Here is a 21010-nt window from a genome sequence, read left to right as displayed (position 1 = left end):
ATCCAGTCTTATACGCATTTAATAATCAATCAAATAATAATAATAATAATATCAGAAGGGCGTATCGCTAATCTCATGAGCATGAAGAATCAGTTATGATTGTTCGAGAATTAAGGATAATATTTCTCCTGAAACCTGTGATTATTTAACAGCTGTGCATTTGATTTTCAAAACCCACGGATCTAATGTTCTCCTAATAATCTCTCTTTCTCCTTTTCCTCTTAAAATTTAATTTTCATATAATATCATAATAATATATATTTCCATAGGATATTAAATGAAGATGATTGGGTGCTTACGTGGTATTTATTTCTTGTTCCGCAAATAATCTCATCACTGGCGGTAATTACGTAGTCACCTTTTCATCATAAGCCCCCGTTAATTATTACTTCATCCTTCTTTGTTTCGTCTTCCCCGTCTCTTGTGCGTGTGTTCACAATGTCGCCGGAATCTTGGGTTGTTAGGAGTCAGCCATTTTTCAACTTCACCTCAAAATTACCTTACAATCCGTCAAGGAGAATGTGGTGGATGAGTGTTTCGGCGGTAAACACTGGCTACCTCCGATTTCCCTCCACGTCTAAACGTAAATGTATGGGTCCATGCTCTTTCAGAGGCCTTCTAGTTTCAAGGTATGAGAAAGATGGGAAGCTGTTTGACAGAGTACGATTGAGATGTTCAGGTCGAAGAGATGCTTGTTTGCTTGGTGAAAGTTCTTCTTCAAAAGCAAATTCGAACTTCATTCAAGAATTACTCAAGAAGGGAATCATTCTGGTTGCAACGGTTTATGTATGTCGGCGAGTTTTAACGGTTGAAGGTGTGGAAAAGGCAAGATATGGGGTTATTGGACCAAGCACTGCATGGCCTAAAGTGGCCAAAGTCCTTCAGGTCTTTAAGGACCAGGGTTTGACACTGGCAATCCTTTTGGGTCTTTCAGCTTTCTTCTCAATGGCAGAGACTTCCATTACCACCCTTTGGCCTTGGAAGGTATCTTTCTCTTTCCTCTCCCAATATAAATATGAAAAAGGAACGCCGGTTTGCTATGAAACAGACTTAATTTGGTCTGGTTGATCAAAGAAACCTCGCAAAGGGTGTACGTACACATATATATATACTCCTTCGATCCTAATTATAAGACCCAATTGACTTATTTGAGGAAATTAAGGAAGTAAGTTAAGTTGGTTATTTATAATAAATAAGTGTTGTCATTCCTAAAATATCCTTGCTAATTAAGTATATTGGCTAAAACTATCATTATTAGAAGGATTATCTTGAAAAAAATGCATAAATATAAGAGACAAAATGGATTGGGGTCTTATAATTAGGACCAAATAAAAAGTCAAATGGGGTCTTATAATAAGGACTGGAGGAGTATATTCTTTTCTTTACATTATTGTTTAATTTGTCTCCTTCATAAGTTAAGCTTTGAAGCCTGATCATGGTTAATCAAATTTTGTACAAGGTCTGTGAATTGGCTGAAAAGGAGTCTGAAGATGGCGTGTTCAAATTACTTCGGGCTGACGTCACTCGGTTCCTTACCACTATACTTATTGGCACAACGTAATTCCGCTTCACTGACTTTGGTAGTGAAAATACCATTCATATTTTCTAATTTGAATATGATATATTTTTCTCATTTTAGCCCATTTTCTTGTGCTCAGTGTCGTCAATATTGGAGCAACTGCTCTGGTCACAGATGCTGCAACTACAATATTTGGTGAAGCTGGTCTTAGTGCAGCAACAGGAGTGATGACAGTATGTTTTGCTACCCCTAATTTCTGTTTACTTGAAACATTAAACCTCTGGTAATGAATTTGCTTCTGTATATGGTATTATGCAGAGATATATTTTTTATTTAGTCTAAGTATATGTTTTCAGCAAGTAACACCCTCAAAGAATTTTTTTTAAAATTTAATTCTCCCATAAATATCTAATTCCTTTGTTCTCTGCATAATCTTACAAGGTCGCCATTTTGCTTCTCACTGAAATTACTCCAAAAAGTATAGCTGTTCATAATGCCACAGAGGTGGCTCGGTTTGTGGTAAGTTGTATATTTTCTTCTCGTTTCTTAAAGTATTATGTAATGTAATCTTTGGAAATTACGCACTTATTCCATGATATTTCTTCTTTAACTTCTTTATGTGACAAATATTGGTGGTTCTGATGCTTGTAGGTCAGGCCAATAGCATGGCTTTCCCTCCTATTGTATCCTGTAGGAAGAGTTGTCACTTATCTTTCAATGGGGATGCTGAAATTGCTCAGCTTAAAGGGAAGAAGGTTTGCAGAAAAGCTAGTCAGAGAATGATCTTTTTCTTTCCATATTATACCCATTCCTAATAAATTATGCAAGGATTTATATGTTTAGACTGCTGGAGCATATGGCATGAGGCAGGGGAAAAAAATCTTATTTTTATATTGTGACCTTCACATATCTTGTAGAATATTTGTTTAATGAGAAAAAACTTGTCATTATTTACCAACTTATTTCTTTATAACTTTACTTTCATATGGCCCAAAGCATGCATATTCAGCCTTTAGCCATTTTCAAGTCACAAACCTGCTAAAATTATCATTTCCGGGCTCTCTTAGTAGATCTTTGAGGTTTTACACTAAATAGTTGGCTTGATTTTCATCTATCAGTGAACCATATGTAAGTGAGGAGGAGCTAAAATTGATGTTAAGAGGAGCAGAGTTAAGTGGGGCAATAGAGGAGGAAGAACAGGTAACCAGAACATGAAACTTTTAAGTGGCCGTATAGCTAAAAAAATGTTGTCCTTTTTGTAACTTTTTTATTTTATGTCCTGTTAATGATTACACTATTATATGTCCGTATAAAAAAGCTCTAATGTTATGCTTTTTTTAATTTATTTAACCATTGTATTGCTAATTTGTTATCCAATAAATATCTTGAATGAAATTATTCTTCTCAGGATATGATTGAAAATGTGTTGGAGATAAAAGACACACATGTTAGAGAAGTTATGACACCTCTTGTTGCTATAGTTGCAATTGATGCCGGTGCTACCCTTGCTGATTTTCATCACTTATGGCTTACTAATCAGTATTCAAGGTATAGAAAAATTCTTCACAATGATTCTGGTTTTCTTCCACTTTATAAAAATTTTAACCTGATTTTTTTATAGGATACCTGTTTTTGAGCAACGAGTAGATAATATAATTGGTATTGCATATGCAAAGGATCTTCTGGATTATGTTCAGAAGGTTGGAAAATTTTAGTCCTGCTATATGTTATGTGAGTTCCTTTATGTATTAATTGCATATCCCATCTCATACTGCTCATAATTACATTCTGTTTGATTTTGAAGGGTGAGCTACTAGAAAGTACTACCGTCGGAGATATGGCTTGCAAGCCTGCATATTTGGTCCCTGGTAACTTATTTCTGCAGAAGTCATTTTCATTTATTTTATTTGTGGCTGCTCACTGCTGTTAACATTTCCAAATATCATGCAAAAGACTTTTTCTGTGAAAATTGAAATGTTGATATGTTCTACTTAATGGATTACCTTACAAAATGATAGAGCTGGTAATGCGAGCTGACAGTGTGGACTAAAGTAGCCCACATCTTGGCATGCTAGCCCGAGCCCGCCACTAAATTTTTTTAAAAAAAATTATTATTATTTATATAAATTGAGTTTAGTTTGTAATGTTGAAATTGGACTTGGAGTTTTAAACTTGAGTAGTGAGTTATAATAAAATAATGTGATGATTAATTTATAATTTGAGAAGATATTTTAGAAAAACCAATACTTATTTTTTCTAAATAATTAATTTGACTATTTTTCTCATAAAAATTAATTAAGTAGATCTTTTATGTGTCTATTACATATGCAGTTACATGAATGAGGAGATGTAAATGTGAAATTTGAGTGTCAAAATTCTCCAATTATATTGTATAATATATTAGGAATTGTATAAAAATAAAAATAATTTTTTTTTTAAAAAAAGAAAAGTGGGCTAACCTGTGGCAAAGCGGGCTGAAAACAGTGCAGGCTAGAGTAGCTCGCACCTTGGCGGGTTGGCATTTTACCAACCCGAGCCCGCCATTTTTGGCGGGCGGGCCCAGCCCATATTACCAGCTCTACAAAATGATCAGTTTATGTAATTTGATTGTTTAGCTTGTCAATAGCTAAATGTTAGTAGAAACTTAGTTTTCCTCATTTGGTTCAATCAAGAACAAGCACAATCCAACCTGAACCTGTCTAATCTATTGGATTATTGCATATTTTGCCATCCTTGATGCCTATGAGAATTCAGCCGACTCGTACAATTTAAGTAGTGAATAGCATTATTCCAATAAGCACAATCGCTTTTGACTTTATTGTTAAAGTCCATTCATAGCCTGTGTCCAGTAAGCATGTAAAATTGTAAATTGATCTAAATTTGTGGTCCAGTGAAGCAAGTTTCTTTATTCAGACTCTTGGAAATATTTCTCTACCATAACAGTGTTTCAGAAAACATCATTTCTGAATTCTGATTGTTTGCTGTAAGAAGACATCTATTTGTGTTTAGTTTATTCTAGAATATTGAATGAATAAACTCCAATTATTGGTTTTGCAGATTCAATGTCTGTCTGGGATCTGCTTAGAAAGTTTCTAATTCAAAAGATTCACATGGCTGTTGTTCTTAATGAATATGGTGGAACTGTGGGAGTATGTACAAACCTTACCAGAAGCCAAGTAGTTTTGTTTGTTTGCATTGAATCCGAATATGTGTTAGCATTTGATCCATTGTAAGATAGACCACTAGAACATGCTCTGGCCGTTGGTTGTTTACTTGGTCGATTCAATGTAAATGTAAATGCTAATGAAATCAACACTAAGATTGTTGCATTAATGAATTGTTTCATGAATAACTTTTAATTCACCTGAAACTTCATACTCAAACTACAAATTCTTCAAGTTTCTAAGGCCCACATCTATACGCTGTTCACATCCATCTGTAGCCTTTATCTCTCCTAGTTTTTATTACAGTTCATGACCAATTTCTAATGACAGTTTCCTTCCAATGTTATGAATTTATTTTAATTAACTTGTTCATTATGCTTCTGCTTTTTAATGTTTCTTAGTTCAGCCTGAAGGAAGCTTAATATATTAATATAGTTAATTAGATGTGCTTAAAATCTAGATTTTTTTTTGCATAAGTTCTAATAATTTGACAAGTTAAATTTATTTGGAATTTACATGTCTTATTTGTATTGAAATTGACAGATTGTTACTCTCGAAGATGTTGTTGAAGAACTTACTGGTGAAATTTATGATGAAAAGGACTCAAAGGTAAGACTCACTATTAATTCTTGCCACATTTTTAGTACGGCTGCACTGCAAAGCCCATTTTTCATCATTTTCACTCACATCCTCATGCTCTTTCTATTTACATGCCTAACAAGGGAGGTGCTTTTGGCTTCATTATAATGTTCTTCTAATGATTTCATGAAAAGGACTCATTGGTCAGACATGCTTTTCCTTCTTTACAAATACCTTGCTGTTGCAAAGAATTATTACAAGATTCATGTGGAAAAAACTTTTCATTCATTCTTCCTTGGTTATATGACAGGAGGAGATTCAAAAAAAATCTGGTTCCATTGTTATGCGATCTGAGGGAGTATTTGATGTGGATGCAAACACATCTATAGCTCACCTTTCTGAAGAATTGAAAATCAAGATGCCAGAGGTTTGTCCCATACATGCAGCATTAATTTGATTTACTTAAAAGTAAGGCCAAATTACACTATTGTCCAAGAGAAGCAAGTAAAATAGTTAAAATAGTTAGATTTAGTCATCTCTCAAAGAGAAGCAAGTAATTTGCATGTCAAGTAGGACTTCTAATGCTTACCCAGCTTTCTTTTCATTGCAGGGCCACCAGTATGAGACAGTATCAGGCTTTGCATGTGTAGCATTCGATTGCATCCCAAAAACTGGTGAGACCACCAAAGTTATTGTTGAAAAGAAAAATGATGACAACAACAATGAATCAGATACTGAACACCAGGATTTAAAGCAAAAGAAGCTGACAATCAAACTTGAGGTAATCAATGAGCAAAGAGTTTTTGCCATTTGTCTCTGCATTATGCAGTCTGCGGTCTTAGAGATGAGTTGTACTGATCTTAGCTAAGCTTATGAAGAGTGTAATTTGCCGTGGGTTATACTATCTCTGGTCCTAATTATAAAACCTTGTTTGTAGACTATAAACGAGGTCTTATAATTAGGACCAGAGGTAGTATATTTTGCACATTGATATTGATATGGAAGCTCTTTTCTAATATCCAAGTTGTTTCTCTTGCAGATTCTAGCAGCAAATGCTAGAAAAGTGAGTGTTGTTCGGTTTGAACTGATGAATAGTGATGAAGAAATGTCGGAGGCTGAAGCAAAAAATGCTCTCTTTTGGAGGAGATTGAGTTTTGGTTCCTTCTCTTCTATTTGGCATGTTGTGCGTCCTTTTTGAACACTAAAAAGGATGTTGTGAAAGGTTGAAGACAAAATAAAACTAGCTTAGACCACTATGCTTCTTACATATATCAGTATGAAGTAAATATCTACAATCAAGCTGTGGAATATCAAAGATTAAGAGATCTCCATATATCATGAGGCATCTTCATTATTTGAAATGACCACAATTGCATTGTGATTGGATTTATTTACGTAACCTTTTTTTTTTGACAACACTAATACACTTTGGAAGAAGCAATAACAGTTGGAACTAATGCAACGCATTTGATTGGTTACCATCTTGGCCAGACAAAGATGAAGGCTTCTCAAATCTCTCCTCATGCATAGACATAATAGTGCCAGAAGAGTATCGGCGACTTGGTTGAGGTTTAGGATGATCATGGGATCCCTTGTAAATTATCTCAGTGATCTGCCCATCATGAGAACGTTCGAACAGCTTTTTGACCTCACAGTTAGGATGTGTACATTTGTAATAGCAGCGTGGAAATTCACTCCCTTTAACATGCTTCTGCCCATATTTTCGCCAATTATACCCATCATCAGATGTTCTCTCAGCAACTGAGATAGCACTGTCTTTCACTTCGACTTGTGAAGCTTGAAGCCCATTAGCTACATTGCCTCGGGGGTTAGAGCCATCCATATCGGCTTGAACAAGAGCAGTAACATCAGAACAAACCATTTGGACAGGTGATGATAAACTTAATTCATTTGACGGCATTGCCATCTCACTTTTCACTAATGGTGATGAAGCAGAAGATTGAGCTTGGCTTGAACCTTGTGTTTGCATAGATGGTCCGTTTACATGGCTGTTGAAATCTGTGGGAGCCTGACATTTAGTGAATGAAATTGAGTAAGCACAAATAATCTTGACAAACAATAACGAAATTGTAACATGAAATAGACAACCAAACTTGTTTCCAGCTGAGCTTCAGACAAAGGAGCTAGAAAACCACAACATCAAAGGGAATGATCTAGTGAAATATGATAGTGTCGTCTATAGTTAGATATTTAATTAGACTTCACATCCCGTTAAATTTAGTACGCATATTAAAGCACAGAAGAAACCCTAGTCCATATATCCAACAGATTAAACAAGATATGTTCATCACCGTATTATTAAGATCAACAAATATTCCATTACCATATTCGATCTATTGTTTGAGTTAAACTCAAAGAAGCTAGATATTTTGTCATCAACAGTATTGGTTTTGAAGCGTACAGTGGTTACAGGATATGTGGCAGGACAAACAGATTCTTGAACAGACAGAGGTTTAGTAAGAGACCCAGTAGTTGGTGAAGGCTCCACCTGCAGATTAAGAAAATAAGTAACAAGAAGTTACAGTCCTTAGAGGGCAGCAATTGCTTAGTTTAATAGAACACACAACATGCAGGGAAAGCACATTTAGTTTCATGGAAAATAAAATGAAACGGGAGGGGGTCATGTTTAATAAAAGAAATGGCCAGTCTCTCAATACCAGCAAATCCTTAGGCTCCAAACATCAATAAAGGAATCAGCAAAACCAGTAGTAACCTCACAAATATTATGCATATATGCCCTCCTGGGAATACCCCACAAACTTCCTGTATTTTTATCCAAAGTGAAAAGGGAAAGGAGAGAACATGTATAAATGTCTGAGATAAGCACACTACCGAGCAGATTTATAAGCCAGTTAAGGCTCACAATGTTTGAGCAAAGGAAAATTTATTTTTCTTCTCTCAACACGTTGGATGTCCACAGGACTAGATAAACATAAGACATGTGGTGTGGTGGTTATATAAATACAACTGTGAAAAACCACTCAGAGACGAATCTCGCATAGAATTCTGCACAAATTAAGGCCATCTAGACGATTAACATCTAGATAATTATGTCCTTCAAAAAAAAAAAAAAACTTGACCCACAATCTTTCTGACATTCCTTATACTATTCTCAGGGCACACTTAAAAAATCAAGCCACTAATCCTTAAATGCATTTATTCTTTTATTCCAAACACAGATGGAAGATTGATTTTCAGTATAGCCTACTACACCGTAAACAACAGCTAACAGACAAAAAGAGGAAGCACCAACAAAAAGGGAAGATTCGTTATGTGAAAAAACAACACTGACATTAAAAAAGAATGTTGAGCGATCCTTAGAGCAAGTCATATTCCAACGAATACTATATCGGGGATAGGGCATAAAGCAGCCAACACATAATTCTGCGAGAGAGCAGGCATCAGAATCCACCGGTCCCAACACAAGCGAGCACCAATATATAAAATCAATTAATTGAAAGGCCAAAGAAAAAAAAGCCAACTCAAAGAAACAATCGCCACGAGAAGAAACAAGCAAATACGGTGCACTAACAAGAACATCGAATTTTTCATTAAAGAAGGAGCATCTTAGCTCATCAGCATTTAAATCACGTCACAGAAGTAATCAATTATTCCTTCCACAGTATCATCCTAGAGGTGAAAAGCTTGCGAGGGAACAATTAGAGCCCAGCAAAGCAAGTCATGGACCTAGATACGCTCTGTTTGGCCCCAGCCTATAAGCAGGAAAATTGCCGTGAAAATAACAGATTCTCCAAATGTCACTCATTATGTAATAACAGTATAACAGGCTTTTATTTCTCTAGAGTCAACTTATTAACAGTATAACACTATCCTTTACCTCATTGAGCTGGATAAACACATTACACTAACGACTTTACTTTCCCGTTATTATTCTCAGTAGCCAAACAGAGCTAAAAAAAATCTTCAGTCTGTCCCACGCACGCACTACATTATCAAGCCAAAGGGGGAGAACCACAAAAGAAACCTAAAAGAAAGAAACCAGAGCTAACCTTGACGTTGGAGAGAAGCACGGGGGAGTCAAGAGTGTGTGTGTGTGTGTGTGATACAGATATATGCATGTCAAGACAAACTTTGCTTGCAACAGCTCAACTCACAGGCAATATTTAATTTATGAGGCTAAGGCTATATTTACACATAACTATCAATGATCAAGACACATTATTCAATTTAACTTCACAGAGTCTAAGATAAAGAAAAGATAAATCAGATTGATCTTAAATTTAGGATGGGAAGAGTATTTTTAATTTTATATTACTCCTCTAGTCCTTAATATAGGACATAGTTGTTAAGTTAATTTTAATCTTAAATATAATATCTATTTCTCATATTTATTATTTTTTTCTAAATTATCCTTATAGATACTTCCTCAATCATAATTAAACAAGCAAGGGAGGGATGATACTAAGAAAGATGATCATAGTGTTTTAGAAAAAATATGTCATATTACCTCCGATCCTGATTATAAGAGTTAGTTGACTAATTTGAGGAGATTAAGGAAATAAGTTAGTTAGTTATTTGTAATAAATAGATATTTTCTTTCCTAAAATATTCTTATTAATCAAGTGTGTTGGCTAAAATTACTATTATTAGAATGACTACTTTGGAAAAAAAAGAACATAAATGTGAGACACAAAAGTAGATTTGGGTCTTATATTCATGATCAAAATAAAACTCAAACGAAGTCTTATATCAAGTACCAGAGGTAGTATTTTTTATAATTAATTAACTTGTCTAATCTTATTAATATAATTAAATTAGTTAAATAGATTTTATATTAAGAATGAGAAAGATAATAATAATAAATTGACTAAATCATCAACGGGAGCAGGCCGGCTTGAAGATTCTCTACGGAAGCATAAAAGAGGAAATACATGTGGTACGGTATGGAGAATAAATAATATACTCCATTGAGGGATAAATATATTTGAATAATTAATTTATAGATATTGAAAAAATTAAAAAATTATTTATTTATAATAAATGCGTGTTAGTTTATAGAAGTAACATATTTAATTACAAACAATACTTACCTCAAATTTGTTTATATCTATCATGTTAAGTTTTATAGTTACATATGACCACGTGTTTTATTTTTGAAATATTAAAATTTAATAGCATTTAATTATAAATTCACATAAAATAAAAAAACATATAACTTTGTGTGGTTGGATAATTTGACATGATATATATAAGAAATTTGAACTAAGTTTTTCCTTTAATTATTTGTAGGTAATCGTGCATACAACACATTGACCCTTTTCTATGTGCATCCCATAGTGATGATACGTCATAAAAAAAAGTTAGTGTACTGAATGCATCAGAGAAAAGGGACTGGATTACTAGATGCATCTTTACCCTCATCCGTATTGGAAACTATCTGGATGAAAACTAACTTAATGGAATTGCCTAAGAAAATTATAAATTTATAAATTGAGATTACTCAAGTAGATTTTTTTTCGCGGTCAGGTTATTCTAGTAATTGCCAGAGAGAACAATAATATAATACTACATTTGATCCTAATTATAAGAGCTAATTGACTAATTTGAGGAGATTAAGGAAAGACGTTAAGTTAGTTATTTGTAATAAATAGATGTTATTTTTCCTAAAATATTCCAATTAATCAAGTTAGTTAAAACTACCATTGTTAAAATGACTACTTTGAAAAAAAAAAACACAAATATTAGAGATAAAATAGATTGGAATTTTATATTTGAATCAAAATAAAATCAAACGAGATTTTATATTAAAGACCGGAAGTAATAGTAACAAAAGTGAAAAACCAAAGACAAAATATATAAAAGTAAACTAAGCAGAGTCCTTATGAGATTAAGAAGAGATATACACGCACGCATATACATGATGGGGGATCGTTATCCATCATGTCTTGATCCATCACCAGTCTACATGTGCGCGTATTCTGAATTTATTATCACAGTGTGGGCACATACGTATTTTTGAACCGTATTCTACAAATTCACTTTATTGCATCAACAACTACGATCAGTATTATGAGTAGCCACCCTCGTCAATATCATTTTTAGTTTTTAATATAAAACTTAATTAATTAATTTGAAGAAATTTAAAAAACTAAAAAAATTATTTAATTATAGCTTATAATATATAATTTATCCGAAATACTTATATATATCACTATATTATATATCACTACCTCCGTTTCTTAATATAAGACTCTATTTAATTTTTATTTTGATAGCCCTTCTAATAATAAGAGTTCTAGTCAATACACTTGATCAGCAAGGATATTTTAGAAAGATAATATCTATTTATGACAAATAACTAGCTCAACTTACTTTTTAATCTCTTTAAATTAGTCAACTGCTTTTATAATTAAGACTGGAGGTAGTAGTTTACAAGTCAGATTAATTAATTAGTTAGGCTTTATATCATAAATAGCACGTAGTGTACTCTCAGTGATTCCAAACGGCTTATACGTAACTTGTTCCCCTTTGGCTTGTAATTTAAGTGCAGTTGACATATTACTTGGCGTCAGAGTATGCATGGGAATATGTGACCTTTTTCCCAGTTCAAATTTCTAGTTGAGGTCATTGTGTTCCGAAACATAAGAAATTAAGAACATAATCCTACCTACATCGAACAAGTCCTTGGCGTTAAAAAATAAAAAATAATGAGAACGCGGGCGACACGTGAGGTCGTGAGCTATGAATATAATAATATTATGACAAACATGGAAATTTTACACAATTCGGTATTTGTCATTTCTTGAGGATGATTGAAAATTGACTCCCACCAAAATTGGTGAGTTTCTTACGCACTAAAAATCTGCTGCTGCTGCTACAAATTGAGTTCAGAAAAATGTTGCAGCCAAATGTTCGTTAACAGTTGACAAAAAAGGAGCATACAATGGTGAGTTTCAATATACTCCTCTGTCTTTAATACCTATTTAACTATTTGATTAAATCGAGAAGTGAGATAATTAGTTATATAGAAATATGACATTTCCTAAAATACCATAATTATCTTTCTTAATATCCCATCTCCTCTTCACTTGATTATAGTTGAGGGTTTCATAGGGCTAATTTAGAAAAAATTGATAAATATGAGATATGGGTCTTATATTTAGGACCAAAACCAATTCAACAATTGGGTTCTATATAAGGACCGGAGGAGTACACATTCCATCTTTAATATAAGATCTTATTTGATTTTGTTTTTCTAAATATAATATTCTAATATACTTTGTTTCTCATATTTATGTTTTTTTTTCAAATAATCTTTCTAACAATTATAGTTATATCAATATACTTAATTAACAAGAATATTTTAAGAAAAAATAATATATTTATTATAAATAATTAATTTAACTTATTTTTTAATCTTTCAAATTATCAACTGGTTTTTATAATTAGACTAGAGGTAGTCAAAAATAATTACTCAATTGTCATTGAGATTTTGGCGAGATTTTCACCATATCAAAGAGACTATAACTCCTGCTCTGTTTTTGCAGAAACAGAGCAATGGTTGGTGGTCCCTCATTTTGATCCCACATTTGATCATGTCTCTTTTCCTGTTGCCAGTTTGTAACTACCGTAGAACATTATATATATATAATATATATATATATATGTTGATTAAATAATGAGCCCCGGGGAACACGAACCATGAAATATGATTACATTATGATATATATATATATATATATAGGGTATACAAAGCGGGAATTTCTTACATTATATACATATAGATCACTGGAACTTACCCAAAAAGAGCATATAATCTGTACACTAGCATCACTTTCTTCTCAGTTTATGCCGATGGATCTGGACTCGTTCTTCAGTTCAGTCAACGTCGCCGCCGTCTTCCTAATTACGGCAATATCACTGCTTTTTCTCAAGATAGTACTGAAAGCCACCTGGAGATCATGTTCGCAGAAGCTTCCGCCTGGGCCATGGAGGCTTCCTGTGATTGGGAGTGTCCACCATCTGGCCGGCGCTCTGCCGCACCATGGGTTCAGAGAGCTGTCGACGAAATACGGGGCGGTGATGTGGCTTCAGCTGGGGGAAACGCCGACGGTTGTGGTGTCGTCGGCGGAAGCGGCGAAAGAGGTACTGAGAACTCATGATGTGATATTTGCTCAGAGGCCTCATCTTCCCGCCGCCGATGTTGTGCTCTATGGCTCCACCAACATCACTTTCTCTCCTGTCGGAGACCACTGGAAGCTTCTCAGAAAAATTTGCTCTCTAGAGATGGTATTTTCTTTTTTTTGCCTGACTCTAGAGATGGCATAGTGCATGATAAGTGCGTGCGTGGATGAGTATTTGGATTTTCTCTTGGGTAATAATAATAGAAAAAAATTAGTAATCCATCATATTTATGCATTATTGACTTTTTTTTTGGGTTGGATTATGTATTAGTTATATATGAATATTATATTTACTTATGAGTTATTACTTTTTCTATTTAAATATTACTCTTTTCTTAATTATGTTGACTTTGAGTTGAACTACTAATCTTTGAATCGTTATCTTATACGATTCATCAAGTCTGGTTCTTGTTACCTTGCTAATTTGATTATATTAAGAAAGTGAGATACATAGTATACTATAATAGATAAATTTATTAATTATACTAATCATGTCTTTCTAAAATATTTATTTATGACATTATGTTATATATCAATTTATAGGTTAGACAAATTTTAAAAAAAAATAAATATATGAGACATATTAAGAATAGGAGGGAGTAATTTTTATGATATGATACAGTGAGTGAATAGTAAATTTATGCTTCCCCTGCAACAGGTAAATGCCAAGCGAGTAAGATCATTCCAACCACTAAGAGAGAAAGTAGTGTCAAGTCTGATGACACAATTATCAGAACAAGCAAGATCTTCATCACTGGTGAATCTGAGTGAGAAAATCTACACCACCATCTTTGATATCACTTCAAAGGCAGCTTTTGGGGAGAACTACAAATCACGAGACGAGCTTTTCTTCATCTCTGAGATAATGTTGAAGTCATCAGAAAGCAGAAGCATTTGCGACATATTCCCTTCGCAGAATTGGCTCGCTGTGATCTCAGGAATGAAGGGCAAGTGGGAGACGATGCATCGCATGGCTGATACAGTTCTTGAGAAGATAACAAGTGGAGTTGGAGCAACATCATCTAAGGTTGTCGGAGGTGAAGCAGATTGTCTTCTTTCTGCTCTGTTGAATGCTAAGGAAGATGGTAGTCTTACATCAGACAACGTCAAAGCCGTCATGTTGGTAATTACTTAGTACTATTATTACTTTCTGCTTCTTGTTTCGCCATTTCTATATGAACACACATGGATCGTTATCTGTTTCATGATGATGTCTATATATACAGGACATGATTCTGGGAGGGACTGAGACCTCATCCACGATAATAGAATGGGCAATGGCTGAACTACTGAGAAACCCTAGATTGATGAAGAAGACACAAGCAGAAATCAGACAAGTAGTTTCCGACAACAAAGGATGTATCGACGAGACAACTCTTGAGAATCTAAGGTATCTTAAAGCAGTGATCAAGGAAACTCTGAGACTGCATCCTCCAGCTCCATTTCTGATCCCAAGAGAGTGCACACAGACTTGTGAGATCAATGGGTACACAATACCAGTTGGAACACAAGTTCTTGTGAACGTTTGGGCCATTGGGAGAGACCCTGATTATTGGAGCTTAGCAGAAGAGTTTTTGCCAGACAGATTCTTGAACCTTGCTATAGATTACAAAGGTTTCAACTTTGAGTACTTACCATTTGGTTCTGGGAAGAGGATATGTCCTGGGATGTTATTTGGTGTGGCCAGTGTGGAGATAGTTCTTGCTCACTTGCTTTGTCGTTTTGACTGGGAGCTTCCTTCTGGGACTCTTCCAGAAACCCTAGATATGACTGAAACTTTAGGCACCACCATGAGAAGGAAAAACCACCTGATTTTAATCCCCAGACGTTATTATAGTTAGTTAGTCTTGTACTTTTTATTAAATGATCACTTTACATGCTGATGAGACATGTCTTTAGTCTCATATATGATGAATTATGTCTCCATCCGAGTTCTGAAGTGGAAGCTAATAAGAAACATGTTTGTTTTGAGAATAATAATGACTTTGGTGGTTGTGAAGGATTGGTTTGAATGTTAATGCATTGTTTCACATTTTGTGCAATTTATTAGCTTGTAAAATTTAACTTGGCTTTTCATATCGCACCCTATTACTCAAGGGCCTTTCGTGCTTTTTTTATTACAATTTCAATTTTTTTATCTTAAATTTATATTAAATTTGTTTTCGGACACAGATTGTAGCCAATGTTTAGGCCTCGAAGTATTTGTTCCCCCCCCCCCCCACAGTAGGAATTTTCCGGGGAAAAAAAAAGAAGCAGAATAATGGGAACGAGACTTAATTACCTAATACTAACTGCGGTCCTAATTATAAGAGCTAGTTGACTAATTTGAAGAGATTAAAAGTTAAGTTAGTTATTTGTAATAAATAGGTATTGTCTTTACTAAAGTATTCTTACTAATTAAGTGTATTGGCTACAACTACCATTATTAGAAGGATTAATTTGGAAAAAATGCATAAATATGAGAGATAAAGTAATTAGTTATATTTAAGACCAAAATAAAAGTCAAACGAAGTCTATGTTAAGGACGGAGGTAGTAATTTTGTAAAATTGATTTATACATAAAATAGGGACATATTTAATCGCAAAATGGACTGTCGGAAAAAAAAACACACAAAAAAGAGCCATTTTGGTAGTACCACCTTGTGTGTATTAAAAAAAAGAAAGAAAGAAAAGCAGAAGTAGTTTTTGCTAAACATGATGTATCAAATACGCACTAAGCCATCAACCGTGTGAGAGTGGTAATAAAGGAGGGAGGAGAAAAGCTTGTCTTCGAGAGTTTGTTCCTCAAAGAATTAATGAGTTCAAAATTGTCATCATACAAAAATTAGGATGGAGGTAGCTATATATAAATTTGCCAAAAATGTCACCCTCATTTTCTGCTCTAATTTGAATATTTTTTATATGATAAATTTTTAGACACAGAAAATATTGATATTCTGCAGATTTTAATCACTCCATACACAGTATTGATACATCATTCATACAAATAGTTTTTCAAATTGTCACTAAAAAGGTAAATCAAATAAAAATAATTGTTTCAAACTAGTTTTATGTTTTTTTTAAAACAATCAGATTTTTTTTATAGATTTTTCTGAAAAGCAATTTTATAAAACTATTCTCTGAAAAAAGAAGAAGAAATAAACAGACCCTTTTTTCTTTAATTTTTTTCGCTTTTTGGTTTATCAATGGGTATTTTGACCAGGAAAACCTATTCTGCGCAGTTCAGCACTTCGGCTGCGTCGAACACTTGCTGATTGCTAACACAAGAAGCTCTTTATCAGCGAATGAATTATCTCCCCAATCAGAAATCCTTTATCCCAATACCCTGGCCCTCTAGCTCTTCAATCGTTGCCGTTGTTACCTCTTTACTTTTCCTGCGCAATAACTGGAGTTGAAACTCCGAATGGTCGAGATTCATAAAGCTCCTCATAGAGTGTTCCATTGTCTCTTCCCTTCCGTTTGAATATGTGTGTGTATATATATATTTAACATAACGAAACCCTATTTCTTCTTTGGTCAAGTTAAGCCTGAATGACCCTGCTTCTGTTGATCTTGTCATGGATTGGATAGTTTATACTGGGTGGTTAATTCTTCTATGAATTGACGCAAAGTGCAATAAGCTGCCCAAGGAGTACACATCAGCATCTTGCCTTGGGTCTGCATACATGAAGATTCACTTGAAGTATCAAGGTAATGTTCGTTTGAATTATTAATTATTGTCGTTACCAAATGCCTTATTCAATGGATCAATATCAAACTCATTTGTTTCAAATTCAGCTTTTTTTCTCTCTTGCACTTTAAGTTTTAGTTTTGTTGTTGTTATTGTCATTGTCGCAGTATCATACTTCCGGTATGTTCTGAAGTGCCGGCAACTCGATCCTTTATGGAAAAAGTTCTCATCTTCATCAAATGGGCCTTCTTCTTCCGATCCATACGAAAAGGTTGTTCCCTCTGTGGAGGGGAGAAAACAATATTATTCTGGAAATTCGCTTTGTCACAGCCAAGTGGTGGACGATGTATGCCGGGTTTTGGGGACTGATCCCTGGGGACCAGCTACTGAGAATGCACTGTCCATGCTTGTTGAAAAGCCTCAACCAGAAATAGTTGTTGGAGTATTAAGGAGGTTAGATGATGTCAAGCAGGCATTACACTATTTTAGGTGGGTGGAGGGAAAAACTGAACAAGCACATCATCCTGAATCATACAATTCACTTCTCAAGGTCATGGCTAGGAGCAAAAACTTCGACTTCTTGGAACAGATTCTTGAAGAGATGAGTATTGCTGGGTTTGGACCATCTATTGATACCTGCGTCGAACTAGTTGCCTCCTCTGTCAAATCACGGAAGTTGAGAGAAGCTGTTGGCATTGTTGAAATAATGAGGAAATTCAAATTTCGCCCTGCTTTTTCAGCTTACACAACGTTGATTGGTGCCCTCTCAGCATCTCGTGCTAATGAATCTGATCTTATGCTCAGACTTCTTCGCCAAATGCAAGAACTAGGTTATGAAATAAGTGTTCATTTGTTCACGACCCTTGTGCGTGAATTTGCCAAGGAGGGCCTTGTTGATGCTGCACTTTCCTTCTTGGATGAGATGAAGAGTAATTCAATCAATGCTGATGTTGTTCTCTATAATGTATGTATAGATTGTTTTGGCAAAGTTGGTAAGGTGGACATGGCCTGGAAATTCTTCCATGAAATGAAAGCACATGGGTTAATGCCTGATGATGTGACATACACTAGCATGATAGGGGTTCTTTGCAAGGCTGGGAGGTTGGAGGAAGCTGTTGAGCTGTTTGAACAAATGGATCTCAACAGGAGTGTACCTTGTGTATATGCTTATAATACCATGATAATGGGTTATGGTTCGGTTGGAAAGTTTGATGAAGCATACAGTTTACTTGAGAGGCAAAAGAGAAAGGGATGTATTCCTAGTGTAATTGCATACAATTGCATTCTTACTTGCCTAGGGAAAAAGGGTAAAATAGAGGAAGCATTGAGTGTCTATGAAGAAATGAAAAAGGATGCACCTCCCAATCTTACAACCTACAATATTTTAGTTGACATGCTTTGCAGAGCAGGAAAAGTTGATTCTGTTATGGTTGTTCAGGATGTGATGAAAAGAGCTGGCTTGTTCCCTAATATCATAACTATAAACATAATGATTGATCGACTGTGCAAGGCTCAAAGACTTGATGAAGCTTGTTCCATCTTCTTACAATTGGACCATAAAGCTTGCACACCTGATGCTGGAACATTTTGTTCTCTTATTGATGGCTTGGGCAGACATGGCAGGGTGGGTGATGCCTACAAGCTGTATGAACAGATGTTAGACTCTGGTCAGATTCCAAATGTTGTTGTATATACTTCTCTTATCAAGAATTTCTTCCAGTGTAATAGGAAAGAGGATGCACACAAAATTTACAAAGAGATGCTCCATAGTGGCTGTTCTCCGGATCTTGTGCTCCTAAATACTTATATGGATTGTGTTTTCAAATCTGGTGAAATTGAGAAAGGGAGGGCTCTATTTGAAGAAATAAAAACTCAAGGGTTAACTCCTGATGTTAGGAGCTATTCAATTTTAATTCATGGTCTTGTTAAAGCAGGTTTTGCAAAAGAAACTTATAAATTATTTTATGAGATGAAGGAGCAAGGATTGCATTTGGATACCCGTGCTTACAATGCTGTTATTGATGGATTCTGCAAGGCTGGAAAGGTAAATAAAGCTTATGAACTGCTTGAGGAAATGAAGACAAAGGGTTTCCAACCTACTGTTGTGACTTATGGTTCTGTGATCGATGGACTTGCTAAGATAGATAGGCTTGATGAAGCATACATGTTGTTTGAAGAAGCAAAATCAAAAGGTATAGATGTTAACGTAGTCATCTATAGTAGCCTGATTGATGGGTTTGGGAAGGTGGGAAGGATTGATGAAGCATATTTAATTATGGAGGAGTTAATGCAGAGAGGTCTGACCCCTACTATATTCACATGGAATTGCTTACTTGATGCATTGGTGAAAGCTGAGGAAATTGATGAAGCTCTTGTCTGCTTTCAATCCATTAAGGACATGAAATGTCATCCAGATGTAGTAACCTACAGCATTATGATAAATGGTCTTTGCAAGGTTAGAAAATTTAACAAGGCCTTTGTATTTTGGCAGGAGATGCAGAAAAAGGGGTTAAAGCCCAATACCATCACGTATACCAACATGATATCAGGACTTGCAAAGGCTGGAAATGTTTACGAGGCTAATGATCTCTTTGGGAGATTTAAGGCAAGTGGTGGCATGCCTGATTCGGCTTGTTATAATGCTATGATAGAAGGCTTAAGCAATGCGAATAAAGCAATAGATGCATATGCACTTTTTGAGGAGACTCGAATGAAAGGCTGTCGCATAAATGGCAAAACCTGCATTGTTCTTTTAGATGCACTGCATAAGGCTGATTGCCTTGAGCAGGCGGCAATTGTTGGGGCTGTCTTAAAGGAGATGGCCAAGTCCCAACATGCTACAAGATTTAATTGAGAACAGGATGTCTATACATTATTGGTCCTGGAAGAATAAGAAGTCTTTCTTTTGGACCTAAACAAATGCTATTTTCTGAGTAACATGCTTTAATGCCCTTTCTCATTTGCTCTGGCCAAGCAATTTGAGGGGAACATAGAAAATTTGTCATTTCCTCGGACTCATTGAGCTTGATGGTCTCACCCTTAAAGGTAATTCTTTGATATCTATTGAGGTTCAGAAATCGCTCATTGCTTGCAACTGATTTATGTATGGAAGAGTTATACTGCCGTCCTGTTTTAACTTTTAACTTTTAACATGTGGGTTCAAATGGAGTGTGCTTTACTCATGTGTATCTCCAAATTACTCTGACAACCTAACTTGTTAGTTTTTTTTTTTCCCCGCCTTTTTTGAGATAAAGTTGATGTCCTAAACAAGCCTATACAGCTAAAAATGGCTTTTTTTTTTCTTTTTTTTTTTTTACCAATACCTGAAAGTGACATGGAATCTATAATGTTTCAGTAGACAACGGACTAATTATGATTCTTTTTAAAATATTAATCATGCTTGATTTCTGACTTGCAGGGAGCAACTCTATTCTTAGAATTCTATCATTTTCTAAGGATTGACATATAATGTTACTGTCAATGGACTGGCTTCATCCCATCAGTCCTCCTGCGGTAATTCTGTTAGTTGCCATTTTTTCAAGTCCGCTTGTCACTTGTCAATTACTTTTGGATAAATTTATTCACACCCCACCCTCCAAAAAACACCCCCACTCATGGAAAAAAGAAAAAGAAAACGAGAAAAACCTGCCCTGTTGATTAACTCAAAAACCATGAATGCCTATATTTTCATGTGGTATTGGAACACATTGGTCTTTCTGGAATGAAGGAATCTCTATTCCAGAGGCTAGTATAAATTGGTAATACCATTTTACTGTTCTGCCATGATGTCTCCTCTTAATGACTAGGTTAGTTATTTATGCTAGTCTCTTTTTCATGTTATAGCATATAACTCAATTGACTTGAGTCATCGAACACATCAGGGTTGTTCTTATTGGCGGCTCATTGACTGTGC

General features: G+C 34.9%; 4 protein-coding genes across 4 annotated transcripts; 3 read left to right on the top strand and 1 right to left on the bottom strand.

Annotated features, from left to right (window-relative positions):
* Window positions 1–438: 438 nt before the first annotated feature.
* On the top strand, window positions 439–6460 carry LOC114726006 (putative DUF21 domain-containing protein At3g13070, chloroplastic). The gene is made up of 14 exons (XM_028912569.1): window positions 439–984; window positions 1460–1557; window positions 1659–1752; window positions 1961–2038; window positions 2171–2274; window positions 2638–2719; window positions 2928–3067; window positions 3141–3219; window positions 3324–3387; window positions 4577–4668; window positions 5227–5292; window positions 5573–5689; window positions 5873–6043; window positions 6302–6460. The coding sequence occupies exons 1-14, from the start codon at window positions 439–441 to the stop codon at window positions 6458–6460; spliced, it is 1890 nt and encodes a 629-aa protein (XP_028768402.1).
* A 255-nt stretch (window positions 6461–6715) lies between these two features.
* LOC114725999 (probable WRKY transcription factor 20) lies at window positions 6716–9321 on the bottom strand. The gene is made up of 3 exons (XM_028912560.1): window positions 9294–9321; window positions 7607–7771; window positions 6716–7291 (listed from the first exon to the last, which is right to left on the bottom strand). Exons 2-3 carry the CDS (start codon window positions 7607–7609, stop codon window positions 6716–6718), a joined length of 579 nt encoding a protein of 192 aa, XP_028768393.1. The 5' UTR covers window positions 7610–7771; window positions 9294–9321.
* A 3777-nt stretch (window positions 9322–13098) lies between these two features.
* LOC114725991 (cytochrome P450 71D9-like) lies at window positions 13099–15268 on the top strand. Its single transcript, XM_028912549.1, has 3 exons — window positions 13099–13533; window positions 14086–14550; window positions 14654–15268. The coding sequence occupies exons 1-3, from the start codon at window positions 13099–13101 to the stop codon at window positions 15266–15268; spliced, it is 1515 nt and encodes a 504-aa protein (XP_028768382.1).
* Window positions 15269–16731: 1463 nt separating this feature from the next.
* Window positions 16732–20105, top strand: LOC114726597 (pentatricopeptide repeat-containing protein At3g06920-like). The gene is made up of 2 exons (XM_028913223.1): window positions 16732–17117; window positions 17265–20105. Exons 1-2 carry the CDS (start codon window positions 17093–17095, stop codon window positions 19949–19951), a joined length of 2712 nt encoding a protein of 903 aa, XP_028769056.1. The 5' UTR covers window positions 16732–17092; the 3' UTR covers window positions 19952–20105.
* The last annotated feature ends 905 nt before the right edge of the window (window positions 20106–21010 follow it).

This window comes from Neltuma alba, unplaced genomic scaffold (genome assembly GCF_004799145.2).
Source record: "Neltuma alba isolate B1F8T4 unplaced genomic scaffold, ASM479914v2 tig00002420_pilon, whole genome shotgun sequence".
Lineage (NCBI taxonomy): Eukaryota > Viridiplantae > Streptophyta > Magnoliopsida > Fabales > Fabaceae > Neltuma > Neltuma alba.
The sequence above is the reverse complement of the archived record's forward strand: the minus strand, read 5'-3'. Positions and strand labels throughout refer to the sequence as shown.

Coding starts and splice junctions, on each gene's coding strand:
- LOC114726006 (XM_028912569.1), top strand. CDS start 439: ATGTCGCCGGAATCTTGGGTTGTTAGGAGTCAGCCATTTTTCAACTTC. Junction 3,068..3,140: donor CTTACTAATCAGTATTCAAG/GTATAGAAAAAT, acceptor ATTTTTTTATAG/GATACCTGTTTTTGAGCAAC. Junction 5,293..5,572: donor ATGATGAAAAGGACTCAAAG/GTAAGACTCACT, acceptor GTTATATGACAG/GAGGAGATTCAAAAAAAATC.
- LOC114725991 (XM_028912549.1), top strand. CDS start 13,099: ATGGATCTGGACTCGTTCTTCAGTTCAGTCAACGTCGCCGCCGTCTTC. Junction 13,534..14,085: donor AAATTTGCTCTCTAGAGATG/GTATTTTCTTTT, acceptor CCCCTGCAACAG/GTAAATGCCAAGCGAGTAAG. Junction 14,551..14,653: donor ACGTCAAAGCCGTCATGTTG/GTAATTACTTAG, acceptor CTATATATACAG/GACATGATTCTGGGAGGGAC.
- LOC114726597 (XM_028913223.1), top strand. CDS start 17,093: ATGAAGATTCACTTGAAGTATCAAG. Junction 17,118..17,264: donor GATTCACTTGAAGTATCAAG/GTAATGTTCGTT, acceptor TCATTGTCGCAG/TATCATACTTCCGGTATGTT.